Genomic DNA, 15,953 nt, shown 5'->3' on the forward strand with positions numbered 1-15,953 from the left:
CGAGGAAGGTGGAAAGCGTGCGTGTCAAGTCGCACCGCGCCCCGCGCCTCATCGGGCAACGGGTCGCGCGTCGCGCGAGGGATAAAGCTCGATAATGCGATCCGCGGCCGGTACGTGGCCGGAACGTCGGCGAACGTGGATCGATCGGACTGGACGGGAACACTGGCAAACGCGTATCGCGTATGACCGTAAGGTACATATCACGGCGCTGATGATCTCGGTGATCTCCGCTCCGCTCCGAGCTCCGAAACGTCGCGCGCGGGCGCGAGATCGATCCCCGTATATATGTATACGTCGAATCGCGTCACTTGAACGAGATGTGACCTTCGCCGGTAACGCGCCTCTCTCTCTCTCTCTCTCTCTCTCTTCCGCTCGTGACGTCCGCGTGAGATCTCGCGAATCGGTAACGATGATAGAGCGACGTGGTGGATCGATTGTAACATCGGTCGATCAATTTTCCAATTGTGATAAATTTCAAAATTATTATCTATATGGATTGTTTTTTTTACATTGTATATTTGTACGAATCTTTTTCATATAGATTGCAAACAATATAATTATTATTAGCAATGTAAATTATTATAAATTGAATAATTGATTGATTGATTGGTTCCTTTAAACTGTATTTGATGTAGATTATTATATTTTACGCGTAAACGTTTCCAACTGCGATTTTCTTGCTCTATCTTTCGAGCACACGCCGTTTGTATTTGATGTCAGAAGGTTGACGTGTACGCAGCTACGTAGTTCTGCGTCCGCACTTCAAGAGTGTAGATGGCGACCCACCACGAAAATTCTTTCTTTCTCTCTCTCTCTCTCTTTCCAGTATTGACGAGTTTCTTGAGTTGCCGTCTTTACGTATTTACGTTAGTCCGCCCGAGTTTGGAAAATTGCATCTCATTTTACTCGACGATGGATGACGCTGGGCCGAGTGCGTCGTCCGCGCAATCCGCGACGACAAAGCACGAGGAAAGGCTGAAACGACTCCGAGAACTGCACGCCAAGAGGGTGAGTTCATAACAGAACGAAGCTAACCTATTCCGAGAATTTGAGATGAAGCTAACTCCGATACTCCAAAGATGCTGTTCAAGTTTTAAATGTCTTATTTCTTTCCTTTATTTGCAAGAATGTTGATTTTTTAATTTTAACCGTACTCGTTATTGGAATTTATCGTCGCGATTTGTCTATAAAGCATTGATTTAACAGAACGAGGCCAGAATGCAGAACCACAAGGAAGTCGTGGAGGAGGATAAGAGGAACAAGCTGCCTGCCAATTGGGAATCCCGCAAGAGGCAGGCCGAGTGGATAATGCAGGACGAAGCTGCTAGGAAAGAGGCAGAGACTAAGGTACCAAGATTCATTGTATTTTTAACTAAATGTATGAAATTATGTAGGTAACTTACGCTGCGTACTTAACTGATTTTTCAGGGTGAAGACTACGAACGGAAAAAATTGCTGAGTATCGATGCCACGGAAGCAGAGAGAATAGCCAGGAAGAAGAAAAGCAAACAGAATCCCGATCCAGGTTTCTCGGACTACGAGCAAGCGGCGATACGTTGTTACAATAGACTGGTGAAAAACGTTAAACCGAACATGGAGGCATATGAGGAGGCGAAGGAGAAGTTAGGACCTGCTTTTTACGGCGATCCGAACACGATATTGCACGGCTTGCACGAAGACAAAAAAGAAGCGGTAGATAAAATGGTTACCAATTTGGAGAAGCAGTAAGTAACATTTTCGATCTTGTATTAAAATAATGCAATCTCTGATAAGACTTGGATTTAGCATCTTTTCCTTTTTTTTTTTGCAGGATTGCAAAACGAGAGAAATACAGTAGACGTAGAATGCACAATGACGACGCGGATATCGATTATATCAACGAGCGTAACGCCAAGTTCAATCAGAAATTGGAGAGATTCTACGGCGAGTATACTCGGGAAACGAAGCTAAACTTGGAGAGGGGTACGGCTATATAACGGAAAAACGTTGCTGTAATTATCACAAATACTTGTATTTTACGTATTATACGATGACTTTTTATACAAATAAGAATCTGGAGGGAAAAGAATTTTGTAGTGTTTAGTAGAATGTATCTTTTGTTGCTTTTACTGGCGCCTAATCTCTGCGATATGCGAAAATCTGAAAACGCGTAGAGGTTGCCTCGACAAGAGAGAAATGTAATTGCCAGAAAACGGGCAATGTGCACTAACCGTAAATAAAAAATTAAGTTAAATTATTACATTAGTCACATATCTTCTATTACAATCACTTAGCCCCTACAAAATTTGTTTATTTAATTTAAATAATAATCCTTTTTTATATGTATGTACAGTTCTTTGAAAACTTCTAATTCAGTTCGCATCATACCACCCAACTGTGCACTATATCTGGAAAAATAATACGTCGTTATTTTAAAAGTAAAGTAAATAGTTTTTATACCTGCAAAATATTAATTTGATTTGAACGGAAGCATCGGTATAAAGTATACTCACGCCGTGGCGAAAAATTGTGGTGATGCGTTACTCGTATATGAATATCTTGCGTCTCCCCTGAAAATTCGAGACTCTTATTATCGCCACAAAAAATTTAACAAAATATTACATATAATTCATCAGGCATAAAATTCCTTTCCTTACCTTGCGAGTTAAAAACAAAGATGACATTTCGCCAAGAAATATCAATGCTATATCAATTTACGTTAATAGCTTAGAAATAAAAGATGAATGGAACGTTAATTTTCATGCGATATCAAATTCAACAAATCAAATTCACACACATATATATTTCTAACAAATGAGAACAGAATCGCAAGCTCTATTCTCCTTTATTCTACTAAAAATCTGATTAATATAATTAATCATAATTAAGTACACAATTTCTATATATATAACATAGTTATAACAACACTCTCACACTCTGTTAGAGTTTTTTTTATTTTAAATACAGTAAGATAAAATATATCACTTTTATTCAAGCGCTTCATCGCGTTATCAAAATCCAATCGATTAGTATAATCGCAGGAAACGGCCTTCACGAGTTTTCGTGAAGAATGTAACAAAAGTCGGCATGCTGTTAGGCGACGCTGAATATTTTATTTCGTGTAATCGGAGTAGCGTTCGGGACGGTTCACTATCACCACGATGACAACGAGGTCGACGGCAACTCTCTCGTCGATTTGCTGGAGCTTATACCTGCACTGCTGCCGCGGTTCAACAGTCTCGGCATGTCGCACTCCTCGCACTTGTTCATCAATGGATGATTGTCGAAGGTGCACATGGTGCAGACCCACGAGGGCTCGTCCCGTTCCTCCCGGTCATTATCACTCGCGACCGTCGTCGGCTGCTCCGGCCGCCACGCCGGTGGTTGACTCGGTAAGCGCGGCGGTTGGTGATTCGGAAGTCTCGTTGGCAACGATTGGCCGGTATAAATGCCCTGATAAAACTCCTCGTTGGTCTCGCCCAATGGTACTGAAAGTACGAGTTATTCGCTAGTCGCTCCTAACTTCGTCCGCGACAGCGCGATAGGAAATAGATACCTCGTCTGTCTGACCATTGATCAACCTCGTCGGCCAATCTGTCGCACTCGACCTGCAGCATATATATTTCGCTCCTCAGCTTTCTCTTCAGCTCCTGCACAAAAATCACGCGTTGAGATACATATCGTTGAGAATCAATCATCATTGCCACGTACTTGAGGCGATACCGAGGGATCGACTGGTCGAGCTAACGCCTGCACTTCTTTCTTCATCGCTTCGAGTCGTCCCTTCTCAGCTCTTAGTTCCCTGGCGAGCCTCTCCTTCCTGGCCAGTTGCTCCGCAACTAATTTCTTTTGATGTTCCTCCACTAAAAAATTTCAAGGACTATTTTAGTTGGCATGCATGCACTGCGACGCACGAGGCGAGTCAAATAGTTTCAGAGCTTACTTCAATCATGGCGATTTTCTAATTCTGCTTTGTCGCGAATGATGACTCATTAATTTTATCATATATCACCTCGCCTCATTCGGACTTTATCGATCGCTACGATAACGGATTAGATACAAGACAGTTTCATCAGCTGTCACATCTGCATCACAAATTAACGGTCGCAACGACACCGGTTCTCCGCGTTGCTCACAGCATTGTCGTGCTCCTCGATCGCGTATCGGAAAGGGAAAAACGCGGAAGACCTTCGCGAACGTATATACCATTTAGCGTAATAGCGTCCAGGAAATGCGTCGATAGCGCGCGGACTCTCGCGATCAGAAAAACCGGATCAGGTGGTCCGCGTAGTTGTAACCGCGGGCGCGCGCGGCTATGTATAGCCCGGAGCGTGGGGTCAGGAATGCGTAAATATCGTTCCCGGCGTTGCGTGCGTGGGCGTAGTACGTGCGACCGAGTGACTTCCAGGTAAATATACACGTGCGCGCGATTCTGCAATTGCTAGAGCACGGCGACGACGATATCGGTTTGCGTGTCATCCCGTTCCGACCCGATCCATGTGTTCACCTTGGCACAACGGCGATCGGTTTCGATCGGAAGCTGCGTGGTCCCCGATGGAGGAAGAGGCGGCGACGGCGGGAGGCGCGACGCCGCTGTTGCTCGTCGTGGGCCCGGATGGCGTCGTCGGGAGGCTGCAACCTAGGACGATATTCGTCGTCGGCGGTATGGAGGGTGTAGTCGGCGCGCTCATCGTCGTCGTAGGCCTTGGCAGTTGGCTCGGTGGTTCTGGCGGAAGTTCTGAGTGCGATACAGGCAAACCCCGTCGTGTTAATTTTAGTAATAAATTCTTCGACGAATACAGAGAATCTATATTCTTAATTTTTATTGAATTGTAATTTTATTTTACTAAAATTAGACGTCTGAGAATACCTCGTATACACACGCCTACACTACGCTTCGTGTTTCATATTACATCATAGTCTACACAAATATATATATTTTCTTTCTCTCTTTTCCTCGATAAAATCTCTTTCTACATTATATACTGCTTTTTAAAATATAAATTAAACTCTTGTGTCGAAGCTCGAAGCTAAGTCTGAATTATATCGTTTTAAATCGAAAAAACGTACCAGGCGACCGCAGTGGGCTTTGAGTCCACGGCGGCAGGATGTACGGCTTAGTCATCGGCGGTCTGATCCTCGCCGCCGCCACGCTGCCAACGTTTCCAGGACCGATGCTGATCTGCAGGCGGCTTTGAAAGCCACGCGGGTCCAAGGACGAGGTCGAGTAAGTCAGGCTCGATCCTTCCGACCTAATATCGATCGGAGGTTGCGGCTCGGAGGAGGGCGGCCGGAGGGTCAGGCTGACTGACGTGTAACTTCGCGTGTGATCGATCTGCGTCTCGGACTTCCCGATGGCTAACAGAGGCTCGGCGTAATGAGGTCGTGGCACGACCGCGAGGTCGCTTCGTTTACAGGCACCGCTCGCTGGTGCCGTTCGAAAATCTGCCGATATAAAATCATAATTAGATACACTCTCTTGGAAAAAAAAACTTTTCCGATAAATCTCGCGAACTTTAGAGCCGATGGTTGAAACCAAAAGAAGTCGACGGTGTGTGATCGAAGTCAACTGTCGGACTGGTCCGTCCGAGCGGTTGTCGAATGATAATTGAGTTTATGAGCGCGATTAAAATGAATTATCTCTAATAATATCCGTGATAAAGAAGCATGTCGCAAGCGAGCAAGATTCTGATCTTCTGAGAAGAGCATATGGCGTTGCTATACAATCCGCTTTCGCTTTTAATTACTCTTCTAACACCCTATCCTATCTCTTATATAGTCATCACAAGCGAAATAATATCATTCCGCAATCTCTTTTGATTTGGTATACTATCGTAATTTAATTCTCCGTCTGTATGCTGCTTGATCGTATCACATATTTAACGCTCGATATTAACATGTAATTATTGTAACATGTAATTTACATCGTAAAATCGCTGTGTCTCCTTCTTGAAACATCTCTCACGAAAAATAATTAATACTATTTCCAATTTTCGTAGGTTTTGTTTGTAAAGCAGTCCCTGCTTTACAACTCGGGATTCTCAGCGTTAAATGGTGCGAGTACAATATCAATTCCAGCAAGGAGACAACGTCCGTCTTCCGTACCGCGATTGCCCGCGGGGCTGCAGGCGACGTTGACGTTGAGCTCGAAGCCGGGCGGCGCGTTGCTGCCGTTGCTGTTGCTATTGACGGTGCAACCGTCGTCGAAGAAGCCCCGCGACGTGCAGGCGGCCGGCGCGGACGAGGGGGTGACGATACCGCTGGACGACGCCGGCGTCACAGCTGCGACGGCGACGGCGGCAGCGGTGCGGGTGCAACCTGCGGGGGGGTAGCGACGAGTCATACCGATGTCCAGCGACGCCGGTCGATGGGGACGCCCGACGACGCCGACGTTGCTCGCGACCGTTTGGTTCATCGTGCAGCAACGCTGCTGCGACGCGAGTTGCTGCTCTCGTTGTTGCTGCTGTTGTTGTTGCGGTTGCTGCGACTGCGACGGTGGTACAGGCTGTTGCACGCCGATACAGGGGGCCGGGGGTGGAAACGCGCCCGGCGACGGACGGGACTCCTGGGTGGCCCGCAGGCTTCTCGCGCATGTCTCCCGGTCGTGGCTGTTCTGCAACGCACACGTACCTGGGATCAGCTTGCCGCCGATCGTCCCCGACGTCGGTTTCCGGCTCAGGAGGGACACGCGTCCCGAGCCCGCATTTCTCCTCGCGATCGCTTACAATTAATCGCTCATGTTACACGCGTGTTCTAGGAAAGACTTATATATAATCGATCCCAGAATAATCGAAACCGAATGTTCCTTCTGACTATAATCTGTCTGGTCAATTTAGCTGCGATATTTCATCGACACAAAGAATGTCATCCAATTATTAGTACCGTATGACTCTTTGCTTGTAATTAAAATTTTATTAAAATCCAGCCAATTAATTTGGTAGAATGTGACTTTGTCGTGTTTTTTTTTCTTCTAAAATTTAACACGTTATTTCTTCGAAGGAAGATGGTTTCCAAATCGATTAATTCAAACGTGACGAAAGGTACATCCGGTCCATCCTGGGAGGACCTACACACTTAAACAACGTACACACAGGTTCCACGCTCGTGCAAATGAGTTTAGCGATGCATGACACAGGCGAGGAAGGCAAGGGGAGAGGGGATGCAATTATTAATCCTTGTTAAGTCGCACGTCGTAAACCGTGTTGCAGGCACCGGCGGTTAGTCGTTATTGCGGCGACTAGGGACGACGAGTTAGTTCAGCGTGTCTCTCGAGAAGATTCGCGCCCGAGACGGGTGGGTCGGCGTTTAATAGGGCCGCACACTCCTGACGGACAAAGGCCACCTGTATACCTGGGCGATGCACTGGGAGACGACGTGATCAGGGAGCGCGGGGAACTGCTGCTTCAGCTCGTGGAACAGCTGCATGATAGTGATGTTAGAGCAGTGGCACTCCCCCATCGTGGGCCCCCATCCTCCTGGCAGGGCCTACCTGCAGGTGCAGGTATATCATCGTTACATGTCGTCGGACCCGATACAAGGTGGTCGCTAGGTAGTCGCTCCCCCGTTAATTCAAGCTAATAACGACGCGCGCCAAGAGGGATCCGCCCGGTCCGCCGTCCCGTCTCTCGCGATGCGGTCGTAATACCACCACGATGACTAGAGACGAGCCAAGAGCGCTCGTAATAACGCGATCCGGAAGCCTTCTCAGAAACGTGGATATTTTATAATTCATTGGATGCGCGAGTTGGGCCGCATCCAGATCGAACGCTCCTCGTCGACTCTGTCGACTCTGGGGGGGCGATCTCGATAACGGCGAGCGCGCGAATTCGCGAAATGTCGGACGAGAGTCGCGGAAATCGGCGATAGACTCTCGACGATTCGACCACGTGCGACGAAAGGAAGGAGAGAAAGTAAAAGAAAGAGACCGTGGAACCTGGCAATCGGAAGACGTACGCGATCGCGCGCTTGTTTCTTTTTCGGGGGGCGATTTCGGCAGGTGCGACGCGTTACTCTTGAAACTTGGATCTTCCTTTCGCCCCTTCGTTATGCCAAGCAGGAAAGCAAGACGAAAGCTTTCCCACTCCCTCCCTCCTCCCCCCTCCTCTCTCCCTCTCTCTCTTTCTCTTTCTCTCTCGATGGCATATCTTATCGTATTTATAAACCCGCCTGGCTGACCCATTTTTCAAGAGTAACGCACAAGTCGAACCAAGTTGTTCGCCTGCTTCTACACGGTAATGAATGAGAAGCTCTCGTTTATCCCGCAGAAAGCAACCCCCGCATCGCGCGCAAATATACATCGTTCTCCCGCATAAATCAATAATTAAAATACAATCGATATCATCTAATAAACCTAATCTAATTAAAAAAAAACTAACTTTTTTTATACACTCCACTCGCATTACGATATCTGTACATTAAGTACATGGCGTTTGCGTTCTTACCCCTATCTTCTGTAAATAGCAGTCGAAAAATGACAACTACATAGGCAATGCGATTAAGGAGATATCTAAATGCGTATGCTTACGCACGAAGGTGAATCATCGCGAAGATTCTTTTTGTCAAAAACTGCCAAAATCCGTGCGGGCTAATTTGAAATCTCGATCCTATTCCCACGCGGCCGATCGCTTCCACGACACCCGCTACATCGCGGAATTGGCAGCTACGTAGGAAAACGGTGGACACCTGTGCGGTACGCCACGTATAGGAGTGCCACATAATTATTAGCCGGCACCGAGGAACATGCCACGCGCTCGCTCCCGCCAGCAGCCGTGATGAAATTTTGCGAATAATATTTTATTATTTGCGACAAAGATCGCTCGCGGAAAATGATAATCTGTCTGATAGAAAAACGTCTAACGTGTCAGCAATAATAATAAACAAATGTATCTAAGTCAATTTAAGAGATAAAAATACTGAAAAAAAATCTACAATCAAAATAGCATCGATCAGACGATATTACAGGACCAGTATATGAATGGTTTTCGGTGATCGAAAGAAAATATATATTACCGTCGACTTCTTTTTTGGTCTGATACAAAGTGCTTTTTCCCCGAATTGTGCATTTAACTGTTTTTTCGCCAGCTCGCAGATTGGCAAACGGCGCGACGCCAATTCGATCGGAAAAGCTTCGGAGGGGACGAAAAAGCTTCGGCCGCGTGGAATTTGCATTTGGAGCATAGCCACGCGGCGGAATAAAGTGCTAGAATTAATAATTTCCGTCGCTTCCTTTTCTTCCGTCTACTCGCACCTGGCAAGACGGCGGGTCAGGTGAACGAGGCATCAATCAGGGAGAAAAGTGTTTATTGGCGCGCCATCATCCACTTCCATTCGTACCTTCTGTCGTTTCTCGATTCTTCAGCGAATAAATTAATTTAATCTAATCTGGCGCAATGTCCCACATGTTTCCTATTAAAACACTCGTTAATATTCTTTTTATTTTTCTAGATATTTAAGAAGGAACATGGTTACGCGTTGAATACAAATTTTTTACATGAAGCTCGTGTGTCTTTCACTTCTGCCCATTATTTCAGACTCGTTTACTCTTCCATTTCTTTGGCAACTCGCTCTCCTTCTCGAGATTTTCGAAAACAAGTCTATATGTAAATGAGCGAAATGTAAATAAATGCGAGTGGGCAGACGGCACTCGAAGATGGTGGTTGCGCGAATGCCGCGAATCCGTTCCGGCTCCGTTTGTGAATCTCGCGCACCATTAACCGAAGAAACGAATCCGCTCGTGCCGAAGGCACTTTTTCAGTAGATGCCATTGCCATCCTGCACGAATTCATTCGAAACAATTATCGCAGGAAGGATGGAAAGAGAGTGAAACCTAAACGAGTCGCGACAGTAAACCGAATGCGTGGGAGGGAGGGAGGGAGAGAGGGAGAGAGGGAAAGAGAGAGAGAGAGAGAGAGAGAGAGAGAGAGAGAGAGAGAGACGAACCTTTTCACGCCAAAATGTTCGTCAAATCGAATATATTTGAGCTATAATACAAGTATGTGTATTTTTTAATTTACGAACTAGTTCTAAAAATAATTAAAGACGATATGTTACACAAAATCGAGAAGCAAACTTTCATTTAGTCAAATTTTCGCGATAGAGAGCTCCACGTCGAGCTGGTCGAAGAAAATCCGTCACAGCTAAAATATGTTACATTTCGATAAGAGAATAAAATCGCGTATATTAAATAAAGACAGATGAGGACTCTACCCGTCTACCGGAAAGCCGAAAGTTTCGGGACGCCTCTGACGTCGACGGGGAGACGTTTCAAGGGGGGAACGAGAGCGCCGTTCGCGTCGGGACAAGCGAAAAAGGAAAAGCGGAATTCTAGGCTGCCGAGAAGATATTTGTGTCATGAAATACCCGAGAGACACGCGTATACACGTAGACCGCGTCGCTGTTTTCGTCTGGGCTGTACGTGTAGAAACACGGGAGGAAAAGCGGCGAATTCCGCCCGATATTTCACGCCTCCGCCCTCTCCGTTTTGTTTTATTTCCGCGCGGAATTATTCTCAGGCGTCGCGCGGAAATCCGCCGACATCCCCGAGTGTCCCGCGAGAGCGACACTGTCGATAGCGAGGGCATTTCGCGCGGGTGTCACGGAAAATCGCTTTCCGACTACGTACGCGGTTTTCTGCAGAGGAGAAGCAAGGCAGGAGCGAGAGTTTCCCTGTAAATTCAATACAGCGACAATCGCGTTAATTATCGAGAGACCGTAAATCGCACGTCTCCGAAATTATAAGCTACACGTCCATCCGACACCTGTTGCTCGCAACAGTCGTCTGGGAACTAATTGCCCGTAATAACGTGTAATTAACAGCGACGTACGCGCGCGCGCGAACGCAATGAACCGTGCGTGGTGATTAGAGCGGCGGTGCTTGCGAATCTATCCCAAAGACCAAACGTATTCTCGAATATTTTTATAGACACGTTGAATTAGGATTTTATTAAATAAAATTATCATGTTTTACCCTTCGCCCCCCTAGCTTTTTTTAGCACCTTTACGCCGCATAGGTGGGTCGTTTTCGTCCTGACGTTTTTTTTTAATGTTAAAGTGTTACAAAAAATCTGAAAAAATTCATGGAGGTAATTCAAACCTTCAATTTGAAGTATCAATCATAAAATTATAAACAATTTAATTTTTTCACATAATTTGTATTAAAAGAATGGAGCCCGTTTTCAAAAGTTACAACTACATTTGATTTTCGCCCGGACGAAAACGACCCACCTAGTGGGATGAAGGGTTTATTTTATTATTACAAGTACATTCCTAAAGATTGTTAAAGCGACAGAGGCAATCCAACGCAACGAGATCCGATTCGCGCCGGGGAGTTTAACGCACGTGGGGGGCGTCAAGTCAGTCGGCCACCAGACGAAAATAAGGAACCAAGAATAATAATTGACGGGGGACGCGCGCCATTAATGTTAAGCAGAGCCGTACGATAAGTCGCTCATCTGCCGCGCGAGCGCCGGCAAAAATAAACGCCACAACTACACTGAAAATAATATCACACTTTTTCCCTCCCGCGAGAAAATCCGCAAGACATCACCGTCGTTGTCGCCGTCGCCGTCGTCGTCGTCGTCTGCATCAGCCGAACCGGTGGAATTTAAATTAATTAAATGCCAACGCAATTTACTTAAATAACTTAATTAAATCGAAGAAAAGTTTTAAGAGAATATATTGGAAAAATAAACTAATATATTAAAAGTCTACTTTTGATATATCAGTCAAAAAGTTTCAAATTATCTCAAGGCAAGAGATACGCGAACTAGATCGCTCTCGTAATTCACCCCCTTCCTCGAAGTCGATATCAATTCTTTCTCGGAGCGGCTTTCCTTCTCGAAGTAAATATCTTCGGTCTTTAAATCCGAATTCCGTGCAGTTATATCCCGACAGAAACTTTCATCAGACGTGGTATTTCCGCGCGCGCATCCTAATGAACCATTAAGCGAAATTGCCGGGTAAGTTTAGCGATCAATTTATCAGTGATTACGCAATTTACCGTCGTCGCTCATTCCACGAAGAAACCGGTAAACATTTTTCCTCTTCGCCAGACGAAGGTATCCACGGGATCTCATCGTGCTTCATAATGACGCGATTACATCGAAATGCGATAACATGCGTTGGATTAATTCGATTTTCGAGCCGCCGCGCCGCGCCGCGCCGGTATATGAATCTCAGGATTTCCAAGCGCGATAGAATGTGTTAAGAGAACGCCATTAAGATGAGGATGATTAGGATATCGATAATTTATATCCTTCTCATGATTTATATATTACAATATTAACACGAGGAAGATTATTGAGATATTATTGAGGTGTCGGTAACACATTGATAAAATTGAAATAGCGGTATCAAATGCAGGAGCTCCAAATCTATCAGCCAGGTTCCCGCTTGGCGAAATTTATGCCAACGGTCGAGGTAGCCCTACAATATAAATTTAAATGAATTTTATGTATACAACTGACATTTAATCTCGCAGCTCCACTCGCTCCGAGTTCAACGGCGCCCCAGGACGTCTCAATCGCAGGAAACGAGCACCTGGCCCGACACGGTTGACCAATCGTCGCTAGTATGTACTCCGACTTTAAATAAACCGACGCAGCGAGAGGCGCGAGGCGTAACGCTCCACCGCGAGCATGTTATGACAGGCACGCGATACATTTGTTTTATGGCGGGGCGTTAAATTTGATGCAGTGGCAGAGACCGACCGCGATCTGTTGTATGTACAACTGATACTCGGCCCCCTCTCGTCTCCTCCCTGCATGCTACATGTCAAACGGACTGAATGGATGTTCACCCTACTGCGTTCTTAAACGAAACTCTCACGAAGAGTTTTGTTGCACGCGGTAAAAAGATCATATTTATCTTTTATACTTGTCTGAGAAAAGTAACTGATAATTATAATTACGTAACTGATAATAAGTAAAACAGGACCGATATGATATACAATGAATTAGGGAAAAAAACGCTATTTACAATCCGGTTTGGATCTTGGTAGCATAATGATAACATTGTGTGAATTTTGTAAACTTTTTTCAAACTTCGGTAAACTCTCTCTCTCTCTCTCTCTCTCTCTCTCTCTACGTGCCGATCTATAATCTTCTTATAAAAAGTTCAATTTTTTTGTCGTAATTGAACTATATAAAATGACTTCATTGAAGCAAGTTGTCTTTATTTTAACGCAATATAATCTCATTTCAAGATTTCCAAGATGTTGAACTAAAGATATTTTCAAATCAAGAGTATTCTTTTTTTTGTCGGTCTTTTAAACTTTAAAACACTGCTCTTTGTCGGAACAATAAACCCACACACTTAAATTGATAATCGATTTAAATTATGTAACTGATTGGATAATTCAATTCGTAATGACGGCGGAAATATATTGCATTCGAAGGGTGCGAGAAGGGGCGCGCGATACGGATACGCGACCGGAGTTATCAGTCGATCGCATTACTTAAGAGAAGCTCGCTTGTTTACGCCTCGTAACAGGTTTAAAGCCGTGACGTCGCGCGTTTTTACGCGCATAATTCTTGCCCACGCGCGCGGAAACTCGCCGCGCGAACAGCCGCCTCGCGCTCGACAGATTATCTTCGCGCAATATTATCATAAATCTTGCGCAACGATCGAGACCGGTACGACACGGGCGAATATATTTTTTTTTTCTTCATCCGTCGCGCCCCCCGCGCCGTGCGGTTCAAGATAATCCTGTCGTTCCGCGTCGCGCTGTACTTGCAAAACAAGATAAGCGTAAGATTATAGGACGAACTTATCAAGTACGAATATACGTCAATACGGAAAGTTTAACTTTCAACCGTATGATTGTAGAGTCTCTGGGACTCCTACCACTTTTGTAATTAATCCTTAAAAAAAAAACTTGATTTTGTGCACAAATAATGCTATGAGATAACGTAAGAAAATTTAACAGCAAAAATATTACAGAAACTAAAGAATAATTATATCTATTTCACCTTTTTTTACACCTAAAAGTAGGAGTCCCTAAAGATAAATGTCAAAATTGGGCGCGTTCAGCAGAACAAACCGCTCAGTAGCAGTCGAACGTGATTGGCTCTTACTTTTAGACCCAACAAATCAACGTAGCGTGTTGATAAGACGACACTCAACAGTTGTGTCTGCTGAACGCGGCCATTTATGTACTCAAATTAACGTGTTCATTGTTTCGTATATACGCAAAATTTTGTACAGCAAAACGATCCTGATTCTTTTTATATTCTCTATAAGAATTTCAACTTTTCTTCTTGGTTAAACTATATAAAATGACTTCATTCCAGCAAGTTTTCTTCGTTTAACGCAATATAATCTCATTTCAAGATTTCCACGTTGAAACTAAAGATATTCTCAAATCAAGAGTACTTATTCTTTTTTTCTGTGCGCTTCATTTTTGTGCTCGATTTTTTGCTGCTGGAGTCATCGATATATCTTTTAAAAGATATAAATGCTTGTAAAAAAAACAAGTGCCGTCCAATGTGATATTTTGAATGAAGCAACGATGCAAGGTAAAAGACACGCTATTCAACGCATCTGCCACGAAAATGCAGTTTTGTTTCAATCGTGTCACGGAATGTTTTTCATGAGTTTCATCACTATAATATGCTTAAGTAGCGATAATGAAGTTCCTACTACGAGATGAGACATGTAAAAGTCGTTAGTCGGGGAAAAGCACGGGGAGCGGCCGCGGCGGCCGAAGGGAACGGGCCCGAACCGAACGCGCGACTAAAACGAAACTCGGTCTCGATGATATCCCCCCTTCCCCCCGAGTCTAGATCCTCCGCGCGGAAGCGCATTGTTGTCGGCACAGCCGCGTATCCATCCGGTGCATTCCGTCGCAGGTGTATTTTCGTGCCGCGTGGAGTCCACCGCCGTCGCCGCCGCGAGTAATAGAGCGCGCTCCGTTCCCTTTCCCCGTCGCTCCCTCGCGACGCGATGAGACGCCACCATCGCCGTCGTCGTCGGCGACGACGGCGACGGCAGCGGCGGTCGCCCTGGAGCTCCGCTTTTAGAGTATTTTAGACCCAAACTTTAGTCGCACGAGTAGGCAGACTCACCGGACGGCAACCATCGGAGACGTCCGACGAGCGGGCTGCGACGTCGTGCACTTCTTCCTCCTCCTCCTCCTCTTCCTCTTCACGAACACCTACACCTCGTCCGTGCCAGAGGAAGGGACCAGCACCGCAGTCGTTCTTCAAGAGAATCCCGTACCCCTTTTCCTCGCAGAAACTCTTTTCGTCTCTCACGGAGTTTTCACCTGTCACCGACGAGCGCGATCGCGGTACACGCGGCCCACAGTCTCCGCAACTCCGCACCGGCTCTCAGCTCTCACTCGCGTTTTTCCTCCTATCTGTCTTTTTCTGTCTGTATATGTCTTTCTGTGTGTATGTGTGTCCGCTCCGTTTTCGCGTTTTCGCCTTCGAGAGACGACGAGCCGAGGCGAGCAGCAGGAGCAGCTACCGTCCGTCGGGGCCACCGATCAGCTGTGCACTGCGTACCGACCACCGCGCTGCTCGGCCGCGCCGCTTCCGTCCCGGCGCGTCGCCGACGACGGCAGGCGCCGATGTCCCGCCGGTCCCGCGCGTGATTTAATGCTCCCGATGATTTCTCGCGAGCGAGGCGATCGCGAACGTTGACGGTCGACGCGGACCGACGGCGACGGGAGCTCGCACGATCGCGTAGTCAAGATGGCCGTCCCTATTTATGAATGGGAGACGCGTCACGTTAGCTCGCCGCGGTGACACGACGAGGAGGGAGAAAACGCGACGTCCGTCCGCGCGCTATTTTAGATCGCGTATGCGAGACTGGACACCGACGCGCAGCGTCGCGACGGATACGGTCCTCCTTTCGTTGTCATCTAGCGATCCTTCTTACCGCGACTCTCGCGGAAATTACTCGCCAATAATCGAGAGAGATTAAACTGATAAAACTAGATCGATGAAAGTAGAACGAGAAATATAGCAACAAAA

At 46.1% G+C, this 15,953-nt stretch overlaps 2 protein-coding genes across 5 annotated transcripts; one reads left to right on the forward strand and one right to left on the reverse strand.

Annotated features, from left to right (window-relative positions):
* The first annotated feature begins 47 nt into the window (after positions 1 to 47).
* Positions 48 to 2,239, forward strand: LOC139822770 (pre-mRNA-splicing factor Syf2). Of its 2 annotated transcripts, XM_071794785.1 has the most exons (5): positions 48 to 193; positions 827 to 1,008; positions 1,207 to 1,347; positions 1,429 to 1,724; positions 1,811 to 2,239. In XM_071794785.1, the coding sequence occupies exons 2-5, from the start codon at positions 913 to 915 to the stop codon at positions 1,974 to 1,976; spliced, it is 699 nt and encodes a 232-aa protein (XP_071650886.1). In that variant the 5' UTR covers positions 48 to 193; positions 827 to 912; the 3' UTR covers positions 1,977 to 2,239. The 2 variants fall into 2 exon arrangements, with proteins under 2 accessions (XP_071650886.1, XP_071650885.1); XM_071794784.1 differs by lacking the exon at positions 48 to 193 and having other exon boundaries at positions 618 to 1,008.
* Positions 1,991 to 15,692, reverse strand: Tab2 (TAK1-associated binding protein 2). 3 transcript variants are annotated; one of them, XM_071794773.1, is made up of 10 exons: positions 15,042 to 15,690; positions 7,330 to 7,468; positions 6,085 to 6,592; positions 5,050 to 5,424; positions 4,487 to 4,717; positions 3,691 to 3,842; positions 3,536 to 3,629; positions 3,192 to 3,467; positions 2,493 to 2,549; positions 1,991 to 2,387 (listed from the first exon to the last, which is right to left on the reverse strand). In XM_071794773.1, the coding sequence occupies exons 2-10, from the start codon at positions 7,435 to 7,437 to the stop codon at positions 2,362 to 2,364; spliced, it is 1,827 nt and encodes a 608-aa protein (XP_071650874.1). In that variant the 5' UTR covers positions 7,438 to 7,468; positions 15,042 to 15,690; the 3' UTR covers positions 1,991 to 2,361. The 3 variants fall into 3 exon arrangements, with proteins under 3 accessions (XP_071650874.1, XP_071650872.1, XP_071650873.1); XM_071794771.1 differs by having other exon boundaries at positions 1,991 to 2,549; positions 15,042 to 15,692; XM_071794772.1 differs by lacking the exon at positions 15,042 to 15,690 and adding an exon at positions 11,978 to 12,379 and having other exon boundaries at positions 1,991 to 2,549.
* Between the last annotated feature and the right edge of the window lie 261 nt (positions 15,693 to 15,953).

Source organism: Temnothorax longispinosus, chromosome 12 (assembly GCF_030848805.1).
Source record: "Temnothorax longispinosus isolate EJ_2023e chromosome 12, Tlon_JGU_v1, whole genome shotgun sequence".
In the NCBI taxonomy this organism is placed as follows: Eukaryota; Metazoa; Arthropoda; class Insecta; order Hymenoptera; family Formicidae; genus Temnothorax; species Temnothorax longispinosus.